This window comes from Pantherophis guttatus, chromosome 1 (assembly GCF_059756535.1).
Source record: "Pantherophis guttatus breed Tessera chromosome 1, ASM5975653v1, whole genome shotgun sequence".
Taxonomy (NCBI): Eukaryota; Metazoa; Chordata; class Lepidosauria; order Squamata; family Colubridae; genus Pantherophis; species Pantherophis guttatus.
In genome coordinates, this window is record NC_142063.1 from 15220533 (window position 1) to 15247963 (window position 27431).

Below are 27431 nucleotides of genomic sequence, written 5' to 3' on the forward strand. Positions count from 1 at the left end.
AACATCAGTTGAATCCTAATCTTTATTACGGTCAAAGGCCAGCCTAAGAAAACATCAATAAATAGCATTTTAAAATCTTGAAAGCCCCCCTTTAATGAGATTTGTGTGTAAGAGTCTCAGTAGTTTTACGATTCCAAGGATGGGAGGTGTGTCTCTGGAACTACACAGAGGAAAATTGTGCCATGCAATGACAACAAGTTGAATCAGGATTTCCAGAAATGACAGTGGGGGAAAGTAATAGTAACAAACAACGGCAACGAGAAAAAAGAGGAGGATAGGAATAGAAAGAAGAAAAGAAGAAGAAAATGAAGGAGAAGAAAACGTCTGGCCAACCACTTCTTGTGTTTCTCTTGTTCGAATGCATGTTTTCACTCTGAAAAACTAAAGTCCCAAATCCACTGCCCTGCAGTTGTAAAAAAGGACAACAATGATTTGGCTATAACCGCATCCAGGCAGGGCTCGGAGAGACATACTCACAATACCCTCCCCTCGACACATTGCTGGCTGCTGCCCAACACCGCCTTCTCTGGAGTTATGATTCAGACCGCGCAGACTTACACACACACACCACTTTATATAGAGGGTGAAGTTAAGCCTTTGGGGTGGGGGAAATCATCCTCTCTTAAGGAGCAGGCAACGAGGAAGCCCACTGGATTATTGCAAAGTAGATACGACTTAGACAACTCTTAACTTACTCTGTCTTTTGCAGAAACTGCACTCCCAGTAAAGTTGTGGAGATAGTAGGGAAAACCTCCTCATACATTTTATTATCACTTTCTTTTTCTTCTCCTTCTCCTTCTCCTTCTCCTTCTCCTTCTCCTTCTCCTTCTCCTTCTCCTTCTCCTTCTTCTTCTTCTTCTTCTTCCTCTTCCTCTTCCTCTTCTTCTTCTTCTTCTTCTTCTTCTTCCTCTTCCTCTTCTTCTTCTTCTTCTCCTCCTTCTCCTTCTCCTTCTCCTCCTCCTCCTTCTCCTTCTCCTTCTCCTTCTCTGTTTTTTGTTTTGTTTTAGTGTCACATCATGAAAACCTATCTTGTGCTTTCAAGTTTGCTGTACCTGGCATCAGGAGACACTAACACAGGTAAGAATCTTGGAGACTGATATTTCCCTGCTTCTCTCTTTTTCTCTGAGTATCGAGAACACCAAGGATACTGGGGAATTTCCCAAGACTCCCTCTTTGTCCCCAAGTCTTCAAATTATTGGATCTTGAAGGGGGATCAGGAAAAAAGAGGACACACGAGCATGTGCAGAGGGCAGAATTCCCATATCAGGTGAAAATCAGAAGAGCTAGGTAATTCCGACTTGCTGCAGAAGAAGCATGGGTGCCCTTAAAAACTGCACTAATAAGTGAAAATTGAACTGACTTTAAATAAAGCTTTAACAATTCGTCTTTAACAAGACAAATTCCTTGTGTGTCCAATCACACTTGACCAATAAAAAATTCTATTCTATTCTAACCGTAGAGGGACAGGAACTAGAACTATATTTTTAATACTGAAGAGTTGAAATTTGTCTTAAATCCTGGCATGGTTGGGTTTGAAGAAGACATATAATATCTCTTTCTTATTAAGAATGAGTAGAGATTAGCTCTTGAGAGACTTTTAAAATTAATAATTGTCTTCATCTCAATGCTGCCAGTTCTGGATTGCAAAATCTAGATGACCTCTAGTTTTCCCTGTTACCAACTCGTGATTGTCTGGAATATCGCGAACCCAAAATGTATATACAGTAAAATAAGCTATACCAGTGTTTTTTAAGTAGGCAACTTGAAGATGTGTGGACTTTAACTCTCAAAATTCCCCAGCTAGCATGATTCAAGTTCAAATTATACTATAGAGATGCACAAATTTATACTCACGTGTGCACCACTTCTACTCTGTAAGTCTGCACTAGATTTTGTACGTTTCTGAAGAGCCTGAAGAACATATCCAGAAGATTCTATTAGCAAAAGGTTTATCTGACTTTTTTCTTCTCTTTTTGCCACCCACTTTCCTTTCATGTCCCGAATACCAAGGTATTCGGCTGTATTCACCCGATATGCTGTGCCTAATTCAATAATCAAATTAAATATATTGCACTATAATTCAGTATTAAGTCTAGTTGCCGGCCATTCATACATCTTCCTCTCATTTAAAGGCACTGTTTTAAGGACATCATCATTCTTGTCTTGCTGTAGATTCTCACATTCTCAAACTGGCCAGAGATGAAACTACAGCATTGGAATTTAGGAAGAGGAGAATTATCTTAGTCTATGGTGGCAAAAGATTAAAACTTTGCTGGCATGTTTTCCAATTTTATTAAAAGACCTACTCTTCCATGGGCTGCAGTTCACTTCATCAAAATGCATAAACTGGCTACCCAGATGAAGGACGTAGCCAATTTTGACCAGTTTAAATCCTCCATCCATCTAGCCTCTCTAAGCATCTGGTGAAGTGAACTACAGCTGGGCAAAGTTTAGGCCTTTTCATAAAAATGGATTATTTTGGTGTTATCAGAGTTGTCTGGCTGCAAGGGTCCTTAAGGGTCTATGCGTGGATTTTAGCAGCGTGAGGGATCACCGTCCCATAGACCCTGGCCTGAACTTTAACTTCATGAGATGCTGTGGAAGGAGGAATATTATTTTTTTTAAATTTTAATATATTTATATCCCGCCTTTATTGTTATTTTTTTTTATAAATAACTCAAGCTGGCGAACATATCCAAACACACCTTCCTCCTCCTATTTGCCGCACAACAGCAACCCTGTGAAGTGGATTGGGCTGAGAGAGAGGGACTCACCCAAGGTCATCCAGCTGGTTTTCATAGCTAAAACAGGATTAGAACTCAAAGTCTCCCGCTTTCTAATTTGGTGCTTTAACCACTAGACCAAAAGCAGTTCTCAAAGGGAGAGGAGGGATAAAGCTCTAGTCTTGATATGCAGAATGCACGCATTTCAATCCTTGCATTTCCATGTGAAAAAAAAAAAAAGATTAGGGAGTAGATGTGGGAGTCAGCTCCCTAGAACAGTGTTTTCTCAACCTTGGTTGCTTTAGGATATATGTTGAAGTCCTACTGCCAAGGGAATTCTGGGAGTTTTTTTTTTTTTTAATTTGATTTATATGCCGTCCTTCTCTGGAGACTCAGGGCGGCTTACAATGTGCTCAGCAATAGCCTTCATCCTTTTGTATATTTATACAAAGTCAGCTTATTGCCCCCACAACTGGGTCCTCAATTTACCTACCTTAGAAAGGATGGAAGGCTGAGTCAACCTTGAGCCTTGGCGAGATTCCAACCTGCAGTAATTGCAGGCAGCTGGTCTTAATAGCCAGCTTAATAACAGGGTGCCTTAGACCACTGTACTACCAAGGCTCTTGTTGAAGTCCACACATCTTAAAGTGGTCCAAGTTGAGAAACACTAGAGAACGACAACACTAAACATGAGGACCCAAAGGTCTCTCTTGTTATAAAGGGAAAAAGACAGGCAGTCCTCAACTTACGACCATTCGTTTAATGATCATTCAAAGTTATGGCGGCCTTGAAAAAATGTGACTTATTACCTGTCCTTGCATTTATGACCATCACAGCAGCCCCATGGCCATGTGATCGCGATTTGGATACTTGGCAACGGGCATGTATTTATAAAGGTTGCAGCATCACGGAGCTACATGAATGACATACATGACCTTCCTAGCCAGCTTTTGACAAGCAAATCAATGAGGTAGCCAGATTCACTTAACAACCTTGGCAAAAAAAAATATAAAGTTTGGTGTGACTCTCCTAATGATTACTTTACTTAGTGACAAATTTTATAGTCCTAATTGTGGTTATAAAATGAGGATTACCTATAAAGGAAAAAAATCTTCAAGGATTTCTTGAAGAATACCATATTTGGTTTCCTAGCGTAAAAATGGTTTGCCATTGCTTTTTTTATGAGGTGGTTTCTTTCTCCACTAGCTTCAGCCGCTGGGTAATCTCTGATTTAGTACTAACCATGCCTGACTCTCTTTATTTCCAAATCCAACCAGGTGCTGCCCCCTGCTGAGACATTTTTCGTGGAGTCTCTTTATTTTATTTTTTTATTAGTTTATAATATCAAATACAAAAATACAAATGAAAATAGGAGGAAAAGAGGGAGGGAGAAGGGAAGGGAGAAGTGTAGGGAAAAGGGGAAAAAGAAAAAAAAAGTGTTTCTTTTTTACTTTGATATAATAGCATAAACTAACCATTTCTATAACAACAAACCTATCTAATCGGTAAAACCCCAAATCAAAGTTTCATTTTTTTCCCCACCTCAAGCACAAAGTCCAGAAGTGGTTTCCAAGAAGAAAGAAAAGTAATTGTGTTGTTTTCTTTAATCAAAGCGGTCAATTTAGACGTCTCAGCTAACTTGGAATCTCTTTATTCTTATCCACGAGGGCTAGAAACTTAGGTCTAAGGAAAGGACTTCATAGAGGCAAAGCACTTGTTTCTCTATGTAAAAGGCCACGGTTTCAGTTCTAAGTATCTATAGCAGTGTTTGCCAACATTGGCAATTTTGAGATATGTGGATTTCAACTCTCAAAATTCCCCAGCCAGTAGTGCTTTTCTGTTTCATATAAACTAGCTCATGACTTTCAGAGAAGAAAGATGGCTGATGTCTTTCTGGACAATCTCAAAATGCATTGCGGGGACATCATGTGGTAAATCAGTAAGTATCAGGCCAATGCAGCCTCAAGGAATAGCCAACGCTCCAGAAAATAGGCTTAAGATACAGAAGGATCTTGACAGACTTGAACATTTGGGCGCTATCTAACAAAACGAAAAAAGTAAGGTTCTACATTTAGGCAAGAAAAACAAAATGCACAGGTACAGTATATGTGGTACCTTGCTCAATAGTAGTAACTGTGAGAGGGATCTTGGAGTCCTAGTGGACAACCATTTGAATATGAGCCAGCAGTGCTCAGCAGCTGCCAAAAAAGCCAACACAGTTCTGGGCTGCATAAACAGAGGGATAGAATCAAGATTACGTGAAGTGTTAATACCACTTTATAATGCCTTGGTAAGACCACACTTGGAATACTGCATCCAGTTTTGGTCGCCATGATGTAAAAAAGATGTTGAGACTCTAGAAAGAGTGCAGAGAAGAGCAACAAAGATGATTAGGGGACTGGAGGCTAAAACATATGAAGAAGGGTTGCAGGAACTGGGTATGTCTAGTTTAATGAAAAGAAGGACTAGGGGAGACATGATAGCAGTCTTCCAATGTCTCAGGGGCTGCCGCAAAGAAGAGGGAGTCAAGCTATTTTCCAAAGCACCTGAGGGCCGGACAAGAAGCAATGGGTGGAAACTAATCAAGGAGAGAAGCAACCTAGAACTAAGGAGAAATTTCCTGACATTTAGAACAATTAATCAGAGGAACAACTTGCCTTCAGAAGTTGTGAATGCTCCAACACTGGAAGTTTTTAAGAAGATGTTGGATAACCATTTGTCTGAAGTGGTGTAGGATTTCCTGCCTAAGCAGGGGGTTGGACTAAAAGACCTCCAAGGTCCCTTCCAATTCTGTTATTCTATTGCTAGGAGATAACTCCCCATATACCAGAAAAAATAAATTAAGCTGCTCCATGCTCTTTGTGTGAGTTTGAAATGTTTAACCCCAGAAGAGGATGCCCATCGTATCTCTGGGTGATGTAGCGTTCTAACATTTTCTCCATCTAACCCAGCTTGAAGATGGGTGGACTTCAGTTCCTAGAATCCCCCAGCCAGCATTCTGGGAATTGAAGTCCATGCATTTTCAAGTTGCCAAGATTGAGAAACACCAATTCAATCTATCTCTGTTGCACATCCATACCTGGATTGGAAAATTATGGAGCAATCTGATAAATTCAGCTGTCCCACTTTCTTCCTTCTTCTCTTGTTGATAAGGTGGCTAAAGGTTAAAATGCTGTTTAAATCATGACCTGAACGCAGATCGATCATTTGGAATCTCCTGGTGCTTTTCTGTATGATTTATTGTTCTGAACTTTTCTTTTCTGGTCAATTTTGGCCAGAGACCAATCCTTTCTGTTTCCCTTGCCTCAAACTTTCTTGTTTCCTTCTGGCTTTCAATGAGATCCACAAAAATAGAGTTCTCCCTGTTCTGTTCCTAATTGAATTATTTCGGTGGGCGCTTCCAAATTATACTATAGGTAGAATTTTCCCACTGAGTGGATAATCTTAACACAAACTTTGAAATATCAATGGGATTGGAGGAAAAAAAATTAGATTTTTCTGAAGGATCTCTTAAATCGGTGTTACTTTTCAGAGGATCTTATACCAAATCTGTCCACAATCCAAGATGATAGCTCCAACAGTCTGTGATTTATGAACAATTGTTTTGTGTCCGTTTGAAATTACGATGGACCTAATTTGGGGCTACTTATAACAAGATTCAAAATTCTGACATTGTGGGCCCCCCCCCCAAGGTCACATGATCAAACTTTGGGCCCTCGGCAACACGGCTCAATTTGTAGTCAATGCACGACTGATGAATGTCTAAAATCAGTGTTTACTTCTGATTTTTGACAAAACTGTGCCCATAGCAAACCATTGGTTTGCTTAACAACTGTGGTGTTTGCTTAACGACCACAGTGGTCACTTTATGACTGCGGCATTCGCTTAATGACCACTGCAGAAAAGCTCATAAAGTCAGGTCAATCACATGACTGATCCATTTTACATGGACAAATGTCATCCAGGTTCTTTTCAAAAAAAGATTCTTTTTTTGAAAAAGCACCTTTGGGAACAATCATGATGGACAGGCTCCATTATGGTCATAGATCCAGGATTACCTGTAGTGTCTGGTCACACAAGAAGTGCCTGTGAGAACTAATGCTTTGGTTACATCATGGTTTTCTCTATTTAGGACTGATCTTGGTTTGGATACAAACTACCTTACAGGAGGCACATTTTGATGCTACTATAGGGCAGGAGATTATTTATTTATTTATTTATTTATTGGTTTGATTTATATGCCACCCTTCTCCGGAGACTCAGGGCGGCTTACAATGCGTTAAGCAATAGCCTTCATACTTTTGTATATTTATACAAAGTCAGCTTATTGCCCCCACAATCTGGCTCCTCATTTCACCTACTTTAGAAAGGATGGAAGGCTGAGTCAACCTTGAGCCTGGTGAGATTTGAACTTGCAGTAATTGCAGGCAGCTCATGTTAATAACAGTGCTTTAGTCTGCTGCGCTACCAGAGCTTATACAAAGTCAGCTTATTGCCCCCACAAACCGGGTCCTCATTTTACCTACCTCGAAAGGATGGAAGACTGAGTCAACCTTGATGGCTTTTTAAAAAAAACTTAATTATAACATGGACTTTCCATAAAGGATGAGAGAATTAGTCTGACTAGGTGGCTCAGTGGCTAAGACACTGAGCTTGTCGATCAGAAAGGTCGGCAGTTCAGCGGTTTGAATCCCTAGTACAGGTCTCTTGCGTGAGCAGGGGGTTGGACTAGATGGCCTCCAAGGTCCCTTCCAACTCTGTTACTGTATACTGTAATTCTGAGCCAAAATTTGAAATTCAGCACGGGCTGTGCAGATTTCAACACTGCTTGTTTGGGATGTTTCAGTGAAAATATATTCCTCTCACCTCCCTTCCCGCCCACAGCCCGCCAAACTAATAATATATTTTTTGGGGTAAAAAAAAAATTATCTCCCTGAGACAGCATTCAAACTCCCAAACCAGGTGCAATCTTCAAAAGAAAAGGCCCGCTTTGAAGTCCAGGTTTTTTAATCTCTCCGCATAACTTTGTCTGTGAGCATTTTTTGCAAAGAGTTGCGCAAAAACCTGCCTCTTTGAAGGGAAGGTGGCAAATGAGCCGTCAACCTCGGCTTCCAGATGCTTGTTTTGTTTGGGGGGAAATTGCATTTGTATTTTTTCCCCCCATGCAACAACTCTAAAATTACAAATACTCTTGGCTTGAAGCCTTGTGTCTCCTGTAGTGGAAGAGTTTTGTTTCAAAGGCGCCCAGGTGTTCAATTTTTTTTTTTTTTTTGCTGCAAAGTTTGGAAGCTGAGAAGAATGGCTGAATGAGAAGGCGAAAGATTGATGGAATATTTGTCCTTTCAGAAAAGCATAAAGAGTGGAAAATTTCAAATTTAATGACAGTTCTCCGGCCAAGAGAGAGCTTTGGAGACCACATCTGGAATCCAGCTACTTAACTTTACAAGTGAGACATTTCCTCTTTTACTTAAAAACAAATTAAGGACCACATTAGGGAGGTGAACTTCTAGCTGGTTTAACAAGACTATTTTGGATTTTTTTTTTCCAAAACTCTTTTGAGAAGCAGAGCAAGAATTCCAGTTCCTTCGACCCAAAGTAATATCCCAGTTCTCGCTTCCTTTATCTAGCAGGGAAGTTCATAACTTCACTGGAACAAAAGATCAAATAAATATATATCCACAAGGAATGTTATCTTGGAAAACAAGACAAAAATGTCTGTAATCCTTAGCTCTTTTCTTCTCAAATAAAAAACAAATGCTAAGCTAGGTTTACTATTATTGGTTAACATGCTATAGTATACAAATGGAACCTCCTTATTTAGAATCAGTCCACTTCTGAATATCAGCGGCTGGCAATACAGATAGTCCTCGACTTATGACCACAATTGGGAGCAGAGTTTCTGTTGTTAAGCAAGGTGGTTTTTAAGTGAGTCATGCCCAATTTTATGATCTGTTTTGTCATAGTGGTTAAGTGAATCACCGCAATTGTTCAGTGACTCATGCAGTTGTTAAACAAATCCAGCTTCCCCCATTGACTTTGTTGGTCAGAATTTGGCTGGGGAGCTCGCAAATGGTGATCATATGACTCCAAGATGCTGGAATCATCCTAAATACATTCTGATTGTTAAGTGCCTAAATTTTGATCTCATGACTATGGAGATGCTGTAATGGTTGTAAGTGCAAGGTGATAAGTCACCTTTTTCAGTGCCTTTGACACTTTAAACAGTCACTAAATGAATGGTTGTAAATCAAGGACTAACTCTAAACAGGAGAGATTGGTGGAGGAATGGAAAACTTGGTACTGCAAACAGGAGGCAAGCATCTTGATCTACTAAGGCTGTTTATAGAGGATATTCTCAAATAAACTGCTAGTGTAGCATGCACTACTCAAACTTATGCTTGTTTGATTGTATAATACAGGGAAATAGCTCACCTTAAAAGACATATCCACATACAGGTAGTCCTCGATTTACGACCACAATTCAGCCCAAAATTTCTGTTGCTAAGCGAGGAGAATTTTGCCCCGTTTTATGACCTTTCTTGCCACAGTTGTTATGTGAATCACTGCGGTTCTTAAATTAGTAACACAATTGTTAAGTGCATCTGGCTTCCCCATTGACTTTGCTTGTCAGAAGGTTGCAAGAGAGGATCACATGACCTCGGGACACTGCAACCCTCATAAATATGAACCAGTTGCCAAGCGTCTGAATTTTGATCACAGGATCATGGGAATGTTGCAACGGTCATAAATGTGGAAAATGGTCATAACTCACTTTTTTCAATGCCGTTCAGAGGTGGTATTCAGCAGGTTCTGACCGGTTCTGGAGATCCGTTAGCGGAAACTTTGAGTAGTTCAGAGAACCGGTAAATACCACCTCTGACTGGCCCCGCCCCCATCCATTCTCTGCCTCCAGAGTCCCAGCTGATTGGGAGGAAATGGGGATTTTGCAGTAACCTTCCCCTGCAGTGGGGAGGGAATGGAGATTTTAGAGAATCCTTCCCCTGCCACTCCCACAAGGCACGCCTACCAAGCCACGCCCACAGAACCGGTAGTAAAAAAATCCCACCACTGATGCCGTTGTAAGTTTGAACAGTCACTAAGTGAACCGTTGTAAGTGGAGGACCACCAGTAGCTTTGAATAGGTTACTCTGACTGGCAGTCAACTTTTCTTGGTCTCCTTTCCTTTCCTCTCCTCATCTCCCACCCCACCCCTTTTCTTTCCACCTGGAAAACAGAATAAAAATGCAACTGTTGAGTTTTTGGAGTTCTCAGAATTTGGTTGTTTTGTTGAAACCATTTCGCCACCAAACTAAGTAACAACATCAGTATCAGTGGTTGGTTTCAAAAATTTTTACTACTTCTGTGGGCGTGGCTTGGTGGGCGTGGCTTGGTGGGCATGGCAGGGGAAGGGTACTGTAAAATCTCCATTCCCACCCCACTCCAGGAGAAGGTTACTGCAAAATCCCCATTTCCTCCCAATCAGCTGGAACTTGGGAGGCAGAGAATAGATGGGGGCGGGGCCAGTCAGAATTTTTACTACTGGTTCTCCGAACTACTCAAAATTTCCGCTACCAGTTCTCCAGAACTGGTCAGAACCTGCTGAAACCCACCTCTGATCAGGATGCAGTGTAATGATGGCAACAGCTAGAAAACATTACAGGAAGATTACCAGATTAGTAGTCTATGATGGTGAAAAAAATCAGGAGGAATCTGGTAGCACCTTTCCCGACTAATAAATTTAATTGCCTCATCAACCTTTGTGAGCAGCAGCTCACTTCATCTAATGGATTAAAAAATTATACCTTTTAATAACATTGATCCCTTTGAAGAGATCCTTCTGATTCTGATTTTGAGAACCCAGCAATGGCAAAGATTCGCTACTATTGGAAAAAGGTAACCTTCCAGATGTAAATCATACAGCCTATCCCTGAAACAAGTTTTGAGACTTGTCGATTTCAGCTCCCAGAATTCCCCAGCCAACATGGCTGACTGGGGAATTCTGGGAGCTGAAGTCCACATGCCTTAAACTTGTCAAGATTGAACAACCCTGAATTGAAGCAGTAAGAAGGTGGATTCGGTGCAGTTTACAGTGAAGTTAGCACACATATGGTACATTCAGACTCTCATGCGATCCAAACTTGTGTTTAGTTTCTGATTCAAGTGTAACCAGGCCCTACATGCTTGGCAAGGAATAAGTGTGATGCCCATGGCAAAAAGGAAATTAAATAGGAAGCCAATGTATTTTAAAAATGCTTTTATATGTTTGTATATTTTTTTAAGCTTGATTTAATTGGATTGTTTTTACCAGCTGTGAGCTGCCTAAGTTGCTTAGATGAAATGGGTAGCGATACAAATTCAAATAACCGGCCGCTGTGATTTATGTATGTACATAATAATGTATATATATCAAGAAGGATTTGATAGGTGGATAAAAATGCTAACATCCAGTCTGAACATCTGGCCGACTGTGCGACGTACCTTAATACATTTAATTGTATTGTATATGTATCCTGTTTCCCCGAAAATAAGACCCAACCGGAAAATAAACCCTAGCATGATTTTTCAGGATGCTCGTAACATAAGCCCTACCCCCAAAATAAGCCCTAATTAAGATTGTCAGCCTGATGGATGCATTTAGTACCATATTTCCCCTGAAATAAGACCTAACTAGAAAATAAGCCCTAATTCGTCATTTGGAGCAAAAATTAATATAGGACCCGGTCTTATTTTGGGGGAAACACGGTATATAGAACAATTGTAGATGCATATGATAATTATAATACATTTGTGTATCCCAGTTGCAATGCCAAATCCAGGCTAAACATTTGGCTGGCTATGCAACCAACAACAATAATTATTATTATAATTGGCACGCTGGATGGCATACCCAAAAAAATCTTGGATGCCTTGTAGAAAATCTGCACATTGACAAAATTTCCAACTGTCACATGGCTTGGATCAACACATATACTATGCTGATACATTACGCTATCCCAGATTTTTGATGAAGAACTTGATTAATTTGAAGGCCAACATCAATTAAAGAACTAACAGCTGCGATTTCACATTATGGTGTATATAATAATCATCAATACATAATAATACAAATTATCAGACAGTAGCAACTTGCAAGGGTACCATCCTCAGCCACAAAAACTATCTGGTCATACATTCAACAATTATTTTCTCTTTTTTTTTAGCTAGCCAACCTACTTCTCTCCTTGAACTATATCTAATCCTCGACTTATGGCCACAATTAAGCCCAAAGTTTATGTTGCTAAGCGAGATATTTGTTAAGTGAGCTTTGCCTCATTTTATAACCTTGCTTTCCACAGTTATTAAGTGAATTGCTGCTGTTGTTATGTTAGCAACGGTGGTTGTTAAGTGAATCTGGCTTCCCCATTGATTTTGCTTGTCAGAAAGTCACACAAGGTGATCACATGGATAAATATGGATCAACTGACAAGTGTCTGAATTTTAATCATATGCTCATGATGGGGATGCTGCAATGGTCGTAAGTGTGAAAAACTGTCATAAGTCACTATTTTCAGTGCTGTTGTAACTTTGAACGGTCAGTAAACAAACTTGTAAATTGAGGCCTACCTAAATTCAGCCGATGAGCTTGCTAGTCCCCATGGGACTTACAAATGATGAAATAATGTGTAAATCGAGAGAGAGAGAGAGAGAGTCTGTTGGTGGTTAAGCGGAGGAAGCTGCTGTACAACCTGGCAGGCTGTCCATCCATCTGGCTGGCACATTTGGCTCTGGGTCCCAAATCGTGCAAGGCCGCTCTGTGAACTATTAACAACTGGCCATGGTTGGATTTAAAAGATTATAGGCGAAGCTGAAGGAATCCACCTTTGCTACGATGGGGATTCCACCATCTTGCCTCCCGGCCATACTCAGAGTCGACTATTTTTGGTGGAAAAGCTGAAGAACGTGGGAGCGTCTGGTGCAGTGAGACGGAAATTGCAGAGAACTCTCTTGTAAGAAATGAGTGATTAGTTCACGAGATTAAGAAACAAACAGCCTTTTGAGTTGGCTGCCAGCTGGCTGGCTGTGACTGGGTCGAGTAGCTTTCGGGCGGGTGTTGGTGGGGGAGAAATTGTGTTTCCCTCCAGAGTGGAAAGAAACAGCGGATCAAGAGTCCCAGACAGACCTCCCACGGTCCCTTCCTTGCTCTTCCCTCGCCTAAGCCACCCACCCACTCCTTTTCCAGTTTGTCAAAGCTTCTCCCTTTTGGGAGCAAAACAAAGCTGGTCTGTCTGGACACCCTGTCTAAACCAGGATGCTCAGCCCCGAGGAGACTGGGCTGACCTTGGAATTACTAAAGTTCAACCCAGGAGTTTGTTGAGGCCCTGAGACCAGAATACATGATCTGCAGAGGTCAATGAGGCCATCAGGCACAAATTTTCCATTCTCAGTTTTGGGGCCTATCTAGCCAAGTTGGGCTATGATGTGTGGTTTGTGTCCGCGGTGAAATCCTCCAAGGTCTGCTACTGGTTTGCTTTGCGCATGCATGTGCGGTGCATGCCAGATGTGCACTTTACGCGCAAGCGCATCGCAGGCGCTACTGCGCAGCGCTGAAAAAGAAGGCTTAAGAAGCCTTTTCTAAGGTAAGTAGAACAGTGAGGGCAGGGGGAACAGCTCTGCCGTGCAATTTAGATTTGCTTTAGATGCCATAAATCATGATCATCTGACTGCGGGATGCTGCACACAGCCTTAACGTGGGCTGGTTGCTGAGCAGCCAAAAAGCGATCATGTGACTATGGGGAAGCATCGGAAATTAGAATCTAGGTCATAAGCAGCCTTGGGAAGGCCTGTTGTTACTTTGAATGGTCACTAAATGACCAATCTCAAGTCATGGACTACCTGTAGTAGCACACCTGCTGGAAGAATGAAGGTCAGAATTGAATTAACCAGAGGAATGGGAAACAGGTATGGACTGAAATTTGTTAGATAAGTGATTCACAGATTTAGACCATGCTGTTTCTCTTATATTTTTATGTTAAAAAAAATACAGGTAGTCCTCAATATACAACCATTCACTTAATGACTGTTCGAAGTTACAACAGCACTGAAAAAATGACTTATGACCGTTGTTCGCACTTACGACCATTGCAGCATCCCCATAGTCACGTGATTAAAATTGGGATGTTGGGCCACTGATTCATATTTATAGCGGTTGCCATGTCCTATGGTCATGTGATTCCCCTTTAGCGACCTTCTGACAAGCAAAGTCAATAGGGAAGCCTCATTCACTTGACAATGATGTTACTAACTTTAACTGCAGTGATTCACTTAACAACTGTGGTAAGAAAGGTTGTAAAATGAGGCAAAACTTACTTAATAATTGGCTCACTTAGCAACATAAATGTTGGGCTCAATTGTGGTCCTAAATCGAGGACTATCTGTATATGATAAGGAATCAATTATCTATATCTGACTGGTTCAGCTTTTTAAAATGCTGCAGTGTTTCTCAACTTTAGCAATTTTAAGGTGTATGGACTTCAACAATTGTAAACTCACATTTAAAGTTGCCAAGGGTGTGCAACATTGGAATACACATATAAAAATACTTCTGGATTACAATATTCAGAAGCTCAGCAATATAGAAAGCTAATTGGAACCATTCCATCATTCTATCTGGAGACTGACTTTAAGCAAGCATTTTTTATACCTATTGATCCTTTTAATGAAAATAAACTAGAATTACCATGTCTGGATGGCAAATATCTGGACTATTCTAATTTGGAGGCATCATCTAGCTGTCATGGAAATATTTGCCATTCAGACATGATCCTCAAATTGCAGAAATCATTACTATTAATGATAGTCTCCGGAGTTACAAAAGCAATATTTTACTAGATCAACACTGGATTTCATACAAACAGCACTGCCAGTAGCTTACCTAAATATAAGCAAGAATTTTTGATGCAAATTGTATATCTGTTGTACACGAATTACCAGTAAAACATATTTTCTGTAGGCATTTTTAGATCCTTTTTGTTTTATACGGAACTGATTTGCAATGTTTGGAGAACTGTGGAAAATGAAGATTAATTTCATTCTAATCAGTAGATAAATTTAGAAAGTATGTTAGGTAGAGATATGTTAAATGCAAAGCAAACATCTTTATATGTTTCCTTCTTTTGATATATCTATATTTAGTTTTGTGTAGTTCTCCACATTTCTGCTTTGTTGCAGATCCTTTTCTCAGTCCAAATTTATTTATTTGTTTAAAACATTAATATAGCGCCCATTTTCCAAATTCATTCATTCTTTCCTTCCTTCCCTCCTTCCTTCCTTCCATTCTAAGTTTTGAACTTTTGAATTAATTTGTTTTTTATTTACAAAAAAAAAACTTTAATAAAAAAGAGGGAATTCTCAGTTGTCCCCCTTTCTCCCTACAGGTGGGATCTGCTGGTTACAGCAAGGACGGGAAGCCAAGTGCACGATGATTCTCCAGATGGGGGTCACTTGGGAAGACTGTTGTGGCAACGGAAACACGGACATGGCCTGGTCAAATTACTCACACCCAGACAACAAGATCGGCCTTCTTAGGATCTTGGGCCTTGTGAGCTGCCACCCCTGCAAAGGTAGAAGGTTTTGTAACTTGTTTTAAGCACTAACTCCTAACCGGTCCTATGAAGCCAACAGCGATCTCTCCTAAACTGAAAAGTCCCAGATTTACTCATTACAATGTTCTTTCCTTTGCTTCAGGATTCTAGGCTCTTCCTTTAAATGACGAATATCCCAGAATGTTGCTGTAGGCCAGTGTTTCTCAACATCAACAACTTTGAAACATGTACACTTCAATTTCCCTAATCCCCAGCCAACAAATAGTAGTCTCTACAAATAATGCTTGCTTAATGACTGCTCCATTAGTGACCATTTGAAGTTATGACAAACCCTGTATTTACAACCCAAATTTTGAAATCCTGATGGTCACAGACACCCATTCCTGTGATCATGTGATCACATTTTCGGTGCTTGGCAACCGACTTATATTTACCGCTGTTTGCAGCATCCCGCAGTCATGTGACCACTATTTTTGGCATTTTTACTGATTCCCGGTGTTTACTTCTGGTTTCCGGCAAAAACAATGCCCATTGGGTATAATTGTTTGTGACGGTTGCATTGTCCTGAGGTCATATAATCACCTTTTGGGACCTTCTGACAAGCAAAGTCAATGGGGAAACCCAGATTCCCTTAACAACCATGTTACTGATTTAACACCTGCCGGGATTTGCTTGACAACTGTGGCCAGAAAAGGTCATAAAACAGGGCAACACTCATGGGGCAAAATTATGGGCTCAATTGTGGTCATAAGTCGAGGATTATCTGTAGAACTTCCATGGAGGGGTGCAATCTACCCCGCCACTTTCCCACCTTCCTCACTTTTCTCTCCCCCACTCCCCAGATCGATTGTCTGGCCAAGATAGGAAAGGCACCTTCAGACTTCAGAGATTCTCCTTTCGACTTCATCCCCGTAAACCTCATGCAAATTTAAAAAAAAAAATTAAAAACGGTACAGCCCTCAACTTGGTTGCCGGCCAACATTCTCCCAGACTTCCAGAAAGGCCCACACACGTCTGCTCCAGACTTCTGCGCTTTGGGGGGGATGAGTTTTGCACACCTCGCCCGCCTGCTTTGAACCCCGCCAGACAGTTTTTGCCCGGGGGTCCCCCAGTCACACAATGTACCCATTTGTCTCCCTCCTCCCCTTGTAGCCCAAAGAGGCATATTTCCCTCGTCCCCTCACTCCTGTTTCCCCAGACAGTTTTTCTTCTGACTTGTTGTTTGTTCTTGTTTTTTATGTCACGGAAGCTCGGTGCGAAACAGGGAAGCCCATTGTCTGATAAAAGCTTTCTCTAGGATCCTCTCCAGCCGACGTGACTCTCCTTCTTTTAGACCCCTCTGGCAAAATACAGTTTCCCCGCAATTGTCTGATCGTGCAGACACATCTTTGCAATTTGAGGGTCCTCCTTTGACACGGCTGGGTTGTAGTGGAGGGTTTTGCCTGCATTTGGATGTGTTGGAAAGCATATTGTGGACCTGAGAATGGCCCGGAGGAGGCAGAACTGGTCCAGTGGAGAACGGTCAGCCCATTGGTGGCTGGTCAGTAGTGCAAATTTGTCAAGTATGATGGGCTTGAACCTGGACCAGGAAAACCCGGGTGCAGATCCTTATGTGAATGTGGAAAATATCAGCTGCTGTTTTGTTTCCTTCTGAATTCAGGGGGAGGGAGGGAGGGAGGAAGAGAGAGATGTACACCCAAGCTATAGATACTTGCCTCTATTGCACACATACCCATATATATATAATTCATAGAATAGAAAATAGAAAATAGAATAGAATAGAAAATAAAATAAAATAGAATATAGAATAGAATATAGAACAAAGCATAGCATAGCATAGCATAGCATAGAACAGAATAGAATAGAATAGAATTCTTTATTGGTCAAATGTGATTTGACACACAAGGAATATTATTTATAGTAGAATATTATATTATAATTTATTATATTATAATTTGTTTTTGTTTTTGTTTTGATTTATATGCCGCCCTTCTCCGGAGACTCAGGGCGGCTTACAATGTATTAAGCAATAGCCTTCATACTTTTGTATATTTTATACAAAGTCAGCTTATTGCCCCCACAAACCGGGTCCTCATTTTAACTACCTTAGAAAGGATGGAAGGCTGAGTCAACCTTGAGACTGGTGAGAATTGAACTCGCAGTAATTGCAGGCAGCTGGAAGCTAAATACTACCTTTAACAGTAGCATTAGTCTGCTGCGCCACTCAGGCTCCTTTGTAAAGGAATATTATTTATAAAGAAAGCAACACAAATGATTTGTCCTTCTCCACTTTCTGAGACGCTCCCTGATTTATACTTCTTCTAACAATGGCTGACCCTTTGTTTTTATTTCTTCACCCAGAGTCCTGCGAAGGGGTGGACTGTGGACCAGGCAAAGTTTGCAAAATGAAGCATAGACGCCCGCAGTGTGTCTGTGCTCCCGATTGCTCCAACCTTCCCAGGAAGCTTCAAGTGTGCGGCTCCAACGGTTTCACCTACCAAGATGAATGTGAGCTTCTCATGGCCAAATGCAAAGGGCAGCCTGACTTGGAGGTCATGTACCAAGGACAATGCAAAAGTGAGTGGTGCTTTTCTTCCATGGGTGTTTTTGATCTCCAGGCAGAGATCTTTGAAGTCCTTGGTGGTTTCTGAGCCTGGTGGTTGCCTTGCAGAGCATCACTGATGACGTTACCTAGTTGGGTAATAAAACGACTACAAGTAGTCCTTGACTTACGACCACAACTGAGCCCAAAGTTTCTGTTGCTGAGTGAGACAGTTGTTAAGTGAATTTTGCTCCCTTTTACAGCCTTCCTTGCCTCAGTGGTTAAGTGAATCACTGCAATTGTTAAGTCAGTAACACAGTTGTTACTTACTAATCTGGCTCCCCCATTGACTTTGCTTGTTAGAAGGTCTGAAAAGGGGATCATATGACCCCAGGACACTTCAACTGTCATAAATATGAAGCAGTTGCCAAGCGTCTGAATTTTGATCATAAAATAGAATAGAATAGAGTAGTGTAGCATAGTGTAGCGTAGCATAGCATAGCATAGCATAGCATAGCATAGCATAGCATAGCATAGCATAGAATAGAATAGAATAGAATAGAATAGAATAGAATAGAATAGAATAGAATAGAATAGAATAGAATTCTTTATTGGCCAATTGTGGACACACAAGGAATTTGTCTCCTGTGCATAAGTTCTCAGTATACATACAAACAAGTGATAAATCATGATCATATCATAAAAATACATTCATCATGAAACATAAGATACAACACTTAGTGATAGTCATACGATACTAAAAAAGCAATCAACATAAATCACACTAGGATACTAAATAAAACAATGTAAATCGTAAGATACAAGCAACAAAGTTGTAGTCAAAAGAAGATAAAAAGATAGGCCCGTGATGGCGAACCTATGGCACGCGTGCCAGAGGTGGCACGCAGATCCCTCTCTGTGGGCACGCACTCCATCACCAGCTGATCTTATGGTTTCTGGCGTGCCAGCCAGCTGGTCTTCTGGGCGCCGGAGCACCAGAAAATGGCCTGAAAACAGCCCGAAAAATGGCTAAAAAACAGGCTGTTTTTCGGGCCGTTTTCTGGGCCATTTTCAGGTCGTTTTTGGGGCATTTTTGGGCCATTTTCAAGCTGTTTTTTGGGCTGTTTTCAGGCTGTTTTTTGGGCTGTTCTCAGGCCGTTTTTTGGGCCGTTTTCAGATCAGCCCAAAAAATGGCCTGAAGATGGCCTGAAAATGGCCAAAACGGCTAAAAAAACAGGCATGCATGTGCCGGGCAGCTGGTTTTCAGGTTTCCGGCCCTCCGGTGCACACACATGCATACACATGCATGCGTGTTCCGGTTTGGGCACTCAGTGCCAAAAAGGTTCGCCATCACTGAGATAGGCAATAGGAAAGATGAGAAGAATAATAGAAATACAGCCTTACTAGATAATTTGACAGTGTTGTGAGAATTAGTTATTTAGCAGAGTGATGGCATGGGAGAAAAACTGTCCTTTTGTCTAGTTGTTCTAATGTGTAACATCCTATAGTGTCATTTTGAGGGAAAAAGTTGAAACAATTTATGACCAGGATGTGAGGGGTCTGTAATATTTTCACAGCCCTCTTTCTGGATCATGCAGTATACATATGACTGTGTGGATGCTGCAACTGTTGTAAGTATGAAAAACGGTCATAAGTCACTTTTTTCAGTACTGTCACTAAAGAAATGGTTGTAAATTGAGGACTTCCTGTACAAGAAAACAACCAAGCTCAGAGAGCACCAAGGACCCCACAGTTCAACCCTGAGCTACATGTATTCTTTCCTATTAGAGATGTCGAAATCACACATTTATTTATTTATTAGATTTGATCCCGGCTTTGTTATTTTTATAAATAATTCAAGGCGGCCAACATACACACAGTCTTCAATTTACCACCAGTCACTCAATGACTGTTCCAAGTAATGATGGACACCCCCCCCAAAAAAGTACTTATGTCATGAATGCTAAATTCTGACGCCTTAATCCCACCCCACAGTTGTCGCCAAAAACATCCATTGAGGACAATGTGTTCGCTTAATTACCATGATGTTCACTTAACAACTGACACAAAAAATGTCATAAAATCAGACTGGTCATGAGGGTACCTCTATTTACAATCATCAAGATATATGATGGAAATTTTGAGCTCCACTGCGGTCATAAGTTGAGGTTTACTTATAATGTTCCTGTTGCGACCTAGGCTTCTTGAGTCATTAAAACACACGAGTAGTCCCAAAAACTTCTTTTATTGCAACAGCTGTGAATTACGTTCATTCACAACTAAGTTCCAATTAATTGCAAAAAGTCCTTCGGGAGAAGTCCTTCAGGATAATCACCAACCTTTATCTCCCTTGACACACTGCCAAAGATCTACTTGGCAAAGCCACATGGAGTTCAAAATCAAACAGAGATGCCGACTAGGAACAGAATTAACAACATTGCTTTCCTACAAAGGCCTCACGTGCCTTTGCTTCTGTTTTAAGCATCCTGTTCCTCTGCCTCTCTGCTGTTTGACTCTGGGGGCTCCAGTCCAGAGTCTGCACTTCACTCCCAGATGGCCCTGGCCCCATCTCTGTCTCCAACGCAGAGCCCTCGTCCGGGCCTTCCCCAGACTCCAGGACTGGCCCATTGTCCTCCCCAGCCTCCTCACTGTCCGACTCCACTGCCAGATCCGCAGGCTGCTGGCGGACCACAATAGTTCTTTCCTATTCCAATTTTCCTCAGAACAACCCTGTGAGGTGAGTTGGGCTGAGGAACAGTGACTGGCCCAAGATCACCCAGCCAGCTTTGATACCTGAGGCGGGACTAAAACTCACAGTCTCCTGGCTGCAGACTGATAGCTAAACCATTAATTAAACTGGCTCTCAATACATTGGCCACATTCAAACCATGTGTATAACCTGGTTTCTGAATTCAACCCATTTTTCTAAGTTCACAGAGCTTAAGCCCCTAAACCAACCTGACAAATTAGGTCTGCAGAACAGACTGATCCACAAATATCTAACCATGATTCACCATATTTTAATGTATTCACTAGATTTTGACCTGACCTGATTAAACACTGACCACATGAATCTTCTGTGTACCCATTTGTGATTACTTTGACATCCACATAAGGGTAAAACTTCTGAATAATATCCTGTGTGTTGAGCAATAACTGAAGAGTTTGCTTCTAGTTAATTTTGCACAAAATAAATATCTAAAAATAAGACTTTGTGTGTAAAAAGGAGGATATTAATTTTATTTCCTGGAACTTTTGTTTTGGGGAGCATCACACAATGCTTCACAATACTTTTCACTTGGGCCAAAAACACTATAAAATGAATCGGTTTCTGGCGTAATATTTTTTCCTTGACACGTAGTTTTCTTTAAAAACAAGGGTCGTCAGAAAATGGAAAATGCCTGAGATTTTTGTCTGTATGCTAAACTAAAGTGACAGTGTCTTTGGTCTTCTTTGGTGGAAATTCTATTATAAAAAGTGCCCTGGAGAATGCATGGTCATATAATTAGACGGGATAAATTCCTACGTTTATGACATTCAAAGAGCCTGCCTGAACCAGATGTCTTTAAAAGGGATATTAAAAGATGAGTGAAGTCTCCAGATCAGTGATTCTCAACCTTAGTAAGTTTAAGATAGATGGACTTCAACTTCCAGAATTCCCCAGCCAACATGTAGTCCATCCACCTTAAAGCCAAGGTTGAGAAAAACTTCAGATGAAGGAGAGTCTTAATATCACATAATGGGATCAACAAGGAGGATATTGCCCTCATGCTATTTTTGATTCTTTGCGAGAGAATAGAATAGAATAGAATGGAATGGAATGGAACGGAACGGAACAGTGGAGTGGAGTGGAGTGGAGTGGAATGGAATGGAATGGAATGGAATGGAATAGAATAGAATAGAATAGAATAGAATAGAATAGAATAGAATAGAATAGAATAGAATAGAATAGAATAGAGGAGTGGAGTGGAGTGGAGTGGAATGGAACGGAACGGAACGGAACGGAACGGAACAGAACAGAATAGGGGAGTGGAATGGAATGGAATGGAATGGAATAGAATAGAATAGAATAGAATAATTTTATTGTCACTTTGAATGTACACTAAGTGGCATACATTAAAATGAAATTTTGTTGCATACAGCTCTCAAAGGGCCACCACCTCCAATATACACTACAAAATAGAATAAACAAAGAAATAAATACAAAATTAAGCATATACCTGCATATATTATATGACACAGAGAAACAACCCAGTCTAGTTCTGATATATACATGTACATGGCGAGAAAAATGAATCTTGCGAGCTTACCAAACGGATGGCAAATTTCGGCCTCGTCCAAAATTTTATTATTTTATTATTTCGATTTATATAGCCACTCATCCCGATACCATGACTCCGGGCATCCTTCTACTGTGTTCCATGGGAACGAAAGGAACCTCCATGTCAAGAAATGGTCTACCTCCCAAGGTTGATTTCAATGTCTTTCTTTGCAACAGAATCTTGCTCCAGTGTGGTCTGCCCCGGAACTCACACCTGCGTGGTGGACCAGACCGGGAGTGCCCATTGTGTGATGTGTCGCGTTGAACCCTGTCCAGACCCCACCAGCCTAGACCACACAATCTGTGGGAACAACAATGTGACCTACCCTTCTACCTGCCACCTACGACGAGCCACCTGCTACTTCGGTCAATCCATAGGGATCCGGCATTATGGAAGGTGTACATGTAAGTCTGGCTTCAATGGGGGAAACCTAGCATAACATGAGTGAGTTAGTTTGCACCAAAGGGCTGGAGATCTTGTCGTTTCAGGGTAGCTATTCAGGGTCAAAGATGACTAAAAAGGATTAATTTTTTCTTTCTTTCCTTCCGCAGTTGTGAATAAAAATGCCTTGGACACAGATGATGCTGAAGAGAACTACATCTGAAAATCTATTTTGGGGTGATTTGTCCAATTCCTAACGTTCAGGGGCATTATCTGTAATAATGTGCAGACTGTACATTATATACCTGGTATTTATTAAAACCAAAAGGAAAAAAAAAATCTTATTTATATAAATAGAAATCGATGTAACCTAGACATATCCGCATTTCGATTCTCGAGTCATAGTTTGTACCAAGGGTATCCGGAAAGAGGGTCAAAAAAGTCAAGATGGTGGCAAGGACCAAGCAATCGTAGCCCCACCCATTTAAAAAGAGGTGGGGCTTCGATCTCTCCGTCGCTGCCACCATTTTGAATTTTTTAGTCCTGTTTCTAGCAGATCTCCAAACCCTTTTCACAAAGATTTTCCTCCAAAAGGGAGAAAAGTTTTCTTCCATTATTCTAAGGAAAATCCATTTTTATCATTTCAAAAGACTGCAGGTTTGCTTCATTCAAAATCAGGCCAATCTTCTCTCTAGAACTCCCTAAAATATTTTATTTGTCCGTTTTCTTTACCTTTATTTTGTCTCTGTGTATATATAGTCTTGCTGTTTATTGCTGCATATAGCCTCGTTCCCAAAACTCCCAGCCTCCCTCACTGCCTCATTCAACCCTCCTCTATCCGAACTTTCTGCTTCAACAAGACTTCAATAATAGTTCTCTTCTGATTTAAGCAAATATTCCTTTTTGATTCCTCTGTCTCCTTGGGGACGAACATAACAGGTAGTCCTTGACTTACAACCCATTCATTTAGTGACCAAAGTTATAACAACACTGAACAAAGTGATTTATGACCAGTTCTCATTCTTATGACCATTGCAGCATCCCCAGGGTCATACGATCAAAATTCAGGGGTTTGGTAGCTATCATATATTTACAATAATTGCAACATCCCGGGGTCATGTGATCGCCATATGTGACCTTCCCACCCAGCTTCTGGCAACGGGGGAATCTGGATTTGCTTAACAATTTGCTTAAAAGGAGCCTTGATAGTACAGTGGTTTAATGCACCCTGTTATTAACACAGCTGCCTGCAATTTCTGCTGGTTCGAATCTCTCCAAGGCTCAAGGTTGACTCAGCCTTCCATCCTTTCTAAGGTAGGTGAAATGAGGACCCAGTTTATGGGGGCAATAAGCTGACTTTGTATAAATATACAAAAGTATGAAGGCTATTGCTTAACGCATTGTAAGCCGCCCTGAGTCTCTGGAGAAGGGCGGCATCTAAATCAAATTAAAAAAAAAACCAAAAAAACCCCCCGCAAGAGTCACTTAACAATTTTTATAACAACTGTGGCAGGAAAAGGTTGAAAATCAGGTGTAACTCGCATAACGACCATCTTGCATAGCAATGAAAATTTGGTCCCGATTGTGGTTGTAAGTCGAGAACTACCTCTATAGTCTTATACGTCTCCATTCTGAAAATTGGAAAGCTTATAAATATTCCAAGTAACAGGAGTTCGTTGTGTAAATAGAGTATGTGTGTGTAATTGGGAGGTATCACGCTGATGATAGCCAGTTTTCAATCAATTTTATCTATATATCCATTTTAAATTCGTCATCTGCTTTACTGTGTGTTGTAAAATGTGTACATAGCCTCCTTTCACTGACAGCACGATCTTCCAGAAGTATTATTCTTTTTCTTTATGTGTTTAAAATAGGCAATTTCTCAATTTTTGTATGCTCGAGTCCCTGATTTTTTATTTTTGGGTTCCTTCAAGTCAGTCTTGCCAATACCTAGAAAAGTCTCTACATTTTCCTTGGAAAAATTTCAAAAGTGGTTTGCCATTGCCTTCTTCTTAGGGCTCAATTAGAATGACTGGCCCAAGATTGCCCAGCTGGCTTTTTTGTCTAAGGTGGGAGTAGAACTCCTGGTTTCTAGCCTGGTACCTTAACAGGTAGATCAAACTGGCTATCTGATATTTTTTACACCTCTTCATTTATCAGATATAACTCTAGAATAGGCGTGTCCAACTTTGACAAATTTAAGACCTGTGGACTACAACCCCCAGAATTCCCCAGCCAGCTTAATAATTGTGGCATTTGCTTAACAACCACTGCCAAAAAAGTTCATAAAATCATTTGAAGTCTTTACTATACAGAACTTAAACCAAGAATAAGCCTTTTTGCTGAATTTGAACAATTAAGAGAAAACTAAAAAAAAAAAAATTGGGGGGAAATGGCCTTGCCTTGTCTTTTTGTTCTCTTTATTTCCTTTTACTTTTTTTGACTGAAGGGGAAAGAACTGAGGTTCTGCAAATAAGGAATGGTTGGCTGGCAATCTCCATTTTCCCCCAAACCCCAAATGAGATTGTTTTATAACATTCAGAGCAAAACAATTGAAGAGTCAGGAGGAGCCCTAATAAATTTGTTCTTTCCATTCCTCTGAATTTCTTGTTTGTGCAAAATTATTCAAGAGGGAATGCAATCTATCTGACTTCATGGGAGCTTTCGCTGTGTTATGGGGGAGCAACCCTCCCAAGTTTTAATAAATTGCCTCCCTATTTTCACCTGTAAAATCTTGATGGTTGCACAACTCAATTAACGGGAAGCCGAGTCAAGTTTCTCGCTGAAATGCATAAACGGCAGTCTTGTGGTTTGGGATTGTTTTGAATCAAGTGTACGAGGAGCTACAACTCTTCTACTAAAGAATGTTGGTGGCCCCTATTTAATTTTTCTCAGAAAGAAGGAAAAGATGTGTCTTCTACCACATCCCGCTTGACAAATCATCCATCAGGGCGAAGATTTATGGCTGTCATAATTCGTTTCTGAAGCAATTGTCAAGTTACTCCAGATGGAATGGTTCTGGTTTTACTAAACAGGGAGCGAATAGGGAAAACAGGGTTCATTCAGGCCAAATGGAAGAGGCAGGGAATTTGCTGTGGTCCAGCAGTAGTTACACCACAAACAGGAGGCAGAAAACAGAGGGCCAGGAAACACCGTTCCCCCCCACCCCCACCATCTGGTGAACAGGAACTTAAAGTTAATTTCTCTTGCGGGAGGTTGCAGCCTTCTGCCTGAAAGTGTTGATTCATTTTGGCTCCTGGACAGATTGTGCCTCTTGCTTGCTGTGAGACACAATTCTATGAAAACACATTGTGTAGTCCAGCGCATTGGGAAAAATATGAAAGAAGAATAAAAATTTAGCAGTTATATAAAACTCCCATCAAGACAGAAAAAGTCAGAAGGGACCTTGGAGGTCTTCTAGGTCTAGCAGAAGACCAAAGAATAGAATAGAATAAAATAGAATAGAATAGAATAGAATAGAATAGAATAGAATAGAATAGAATAGAATAGAATAGAATAGAACAGAACAGAACAGAATAGAATTCTTTATTGGCCAAGCATGATTGGACACACAAGGAATTTGTCTTGGTGCATATGCTCTCAGTGTACATAAAAGAAAAGAAATTAGCAGGAGACCTTATACCATTTCAAACAAATGGTTATCCAACCTGTTTTTAAAAACCTCCAGTGATGGAGCACCCACAACTTCTGGAGGCAAGTCGTTCCACTGGTTAATTGTCCTCACTGACAGGAAATTTCTTCTTAATTCTAGGTTGGTTCTCTCCTTGATTAGTTTCCACCCGTTGCTTCTTGCCCTGTCCTCAGGTGCTTTGGAGAATAGGTTGACCCCCCCTCTTCCTTGTGGCAGCTCCTCAAAAATTGGAAGACTGCTATCATGTCAGCCCTAGTCCTTCTTTTCATTAAAGCTCTTCAAGAACGAGGCATCTTCAAGACGTCTTCAAGAATGATGCATCGCCATCGTAATTTTTATTAGCCTTTTGCTACTTGTTGTATGTGCATTGTACTCGCTTATACCACGTTAGCAATCACCTTTGAGCGGGGACCTTGAGTTGTTCTTTCAATTTACAGGAGCTGCTTTATTTTTGCTTTATCGCCTGTAAAACGCTTAAAACTCACAGCTGGTGATTGTATGAGTGGATACAGCTAATAATAAACTGTCAAAAAGTTTCAATCACTCGATAATCTTTTCAAACTAGTCACAAATGCAAACAATTTACGATCCTAAGACAAAAATATTTGGCCCGCTGGTGTTTGGACGTTTGAGAGGAATTCTTTCTTCAGTTTTCAAACGAGCAGAAGTGTTTCATCTTTAGGCTACTTCCATTTCAGCAGACTTCCAAGGCAGCTCAGAAGAGAAGTAGGCTTATAAACACCAGAGAACCTTCAATCATAATTTTGGTCAATGCTGGTCCAGGTGACTCCCAGAGAGCCTAATCTAATGCTTACCCTTGGCCTTGCTAGAGAAAAGGGATGTGGACAGAGAATGAGATGCTTCGTTTTTGTCAGGTTACAAGGGAGGAAGCTGGGCCCACCCCTGCACAAGATCACAGCTGCGGAGAAAGCAGGATTAAATCCCTGTCTAGTTTAATCTCGAAAAAAGCAGCTTCTTCTGTTATCTTCTGCCTTCAGGATAAACAATAAATCAATATTCTGACTTATTTGAGGCCACCGGGCAAGAGTTAATGGCCCTGGATGAAGTAGCTTAACCTATTTTAAACCAAAAATTCTTTTTCACTCTGAAATATTAAGCACATTATAAAACAGATTTTGAGTCCAAGATTATGGGGATGGAGTGGATTGGGCAAAGTCCTAGCATCTGCATTCACACAAGTTAAGCCTAATAGTTTTAAATTTTCTTTCT

The 27431-nt window shown here is 40.7% G+C and overlaps 1 protein-coding gene across 3 annotated transcripts; it reads left to right on the top strand.

The window, feature by feature from the left end:
- The first annotated feature begins 564 nt into the window (after window positions 1-564).
- Window positions 565-26741, top strand: FSTL3 (follistatin like 3). Of its 3 annotated transcripts, XM_087875645.1 has the most exons (7): window positions 565-664; window positions 1008-1077; window positions 15137-15322; window positions 17666-17881; window positions 22345-22572; window positions 22720-22786; window positions 26322-26741. In XM_087875645.1, exons 2-6 carry the CDS (start codon window positions 1017-1019, stop codon window positions 22770-22772), a joined length of 744 nt encoding a protein of 247 aa, XP_087731771.1. In that variant the 5' UTR covers window positions 565-664; window positions 1008-1016; the 3' UTR covers window positions 22773-22786; window positions 26322-26741. The 3 variants fall into 3 exon arrangements, with proteins under 3 accessions (XP_087731771.1, XP_034278519.1, XP_034278520.1); XM_034422628.3 differs by lacking the exon at window positions 26322-26741 and having other exon boundaries at window positions 603-664; window positions 22720-25152; XM_034422629.3 differs by lacking the exon at window positions 565-664 and having other exon boundaries at window positions 892-1077.
- The last annotated feature ends 690 nt before the right edge of the window (window positions 26742-27431 follow it).

What these genes read in the sequence shown, in the direction of transcription:
- FSTL3 (XM_087875645.1), top strand. Translation starts at nt 1,017, where the DNA reads ATGAAAACCTATCTTGTGCTTTCAAGTTTGCTGTACCTGGCATCAGGA. An exon ending in GAGCTGCCACCCCTGCAAAG is followed by an intron (nt 15,323 to 17,665) that starts GTAGAAGGTTTT and finishes TTCTTCACCCAG; the next exon opens with AGTCCTGCGAAGGGGTGGAC. An exon ending in GCATTATGGAAGGTGTACAT is followed by an intron (nt 22,573 to 22,719) that starts GTAAGTCTGGCT and finishes TTCCTTCCGCAG; the next exon opens with TTGTGAATAAAAATGCCTTG.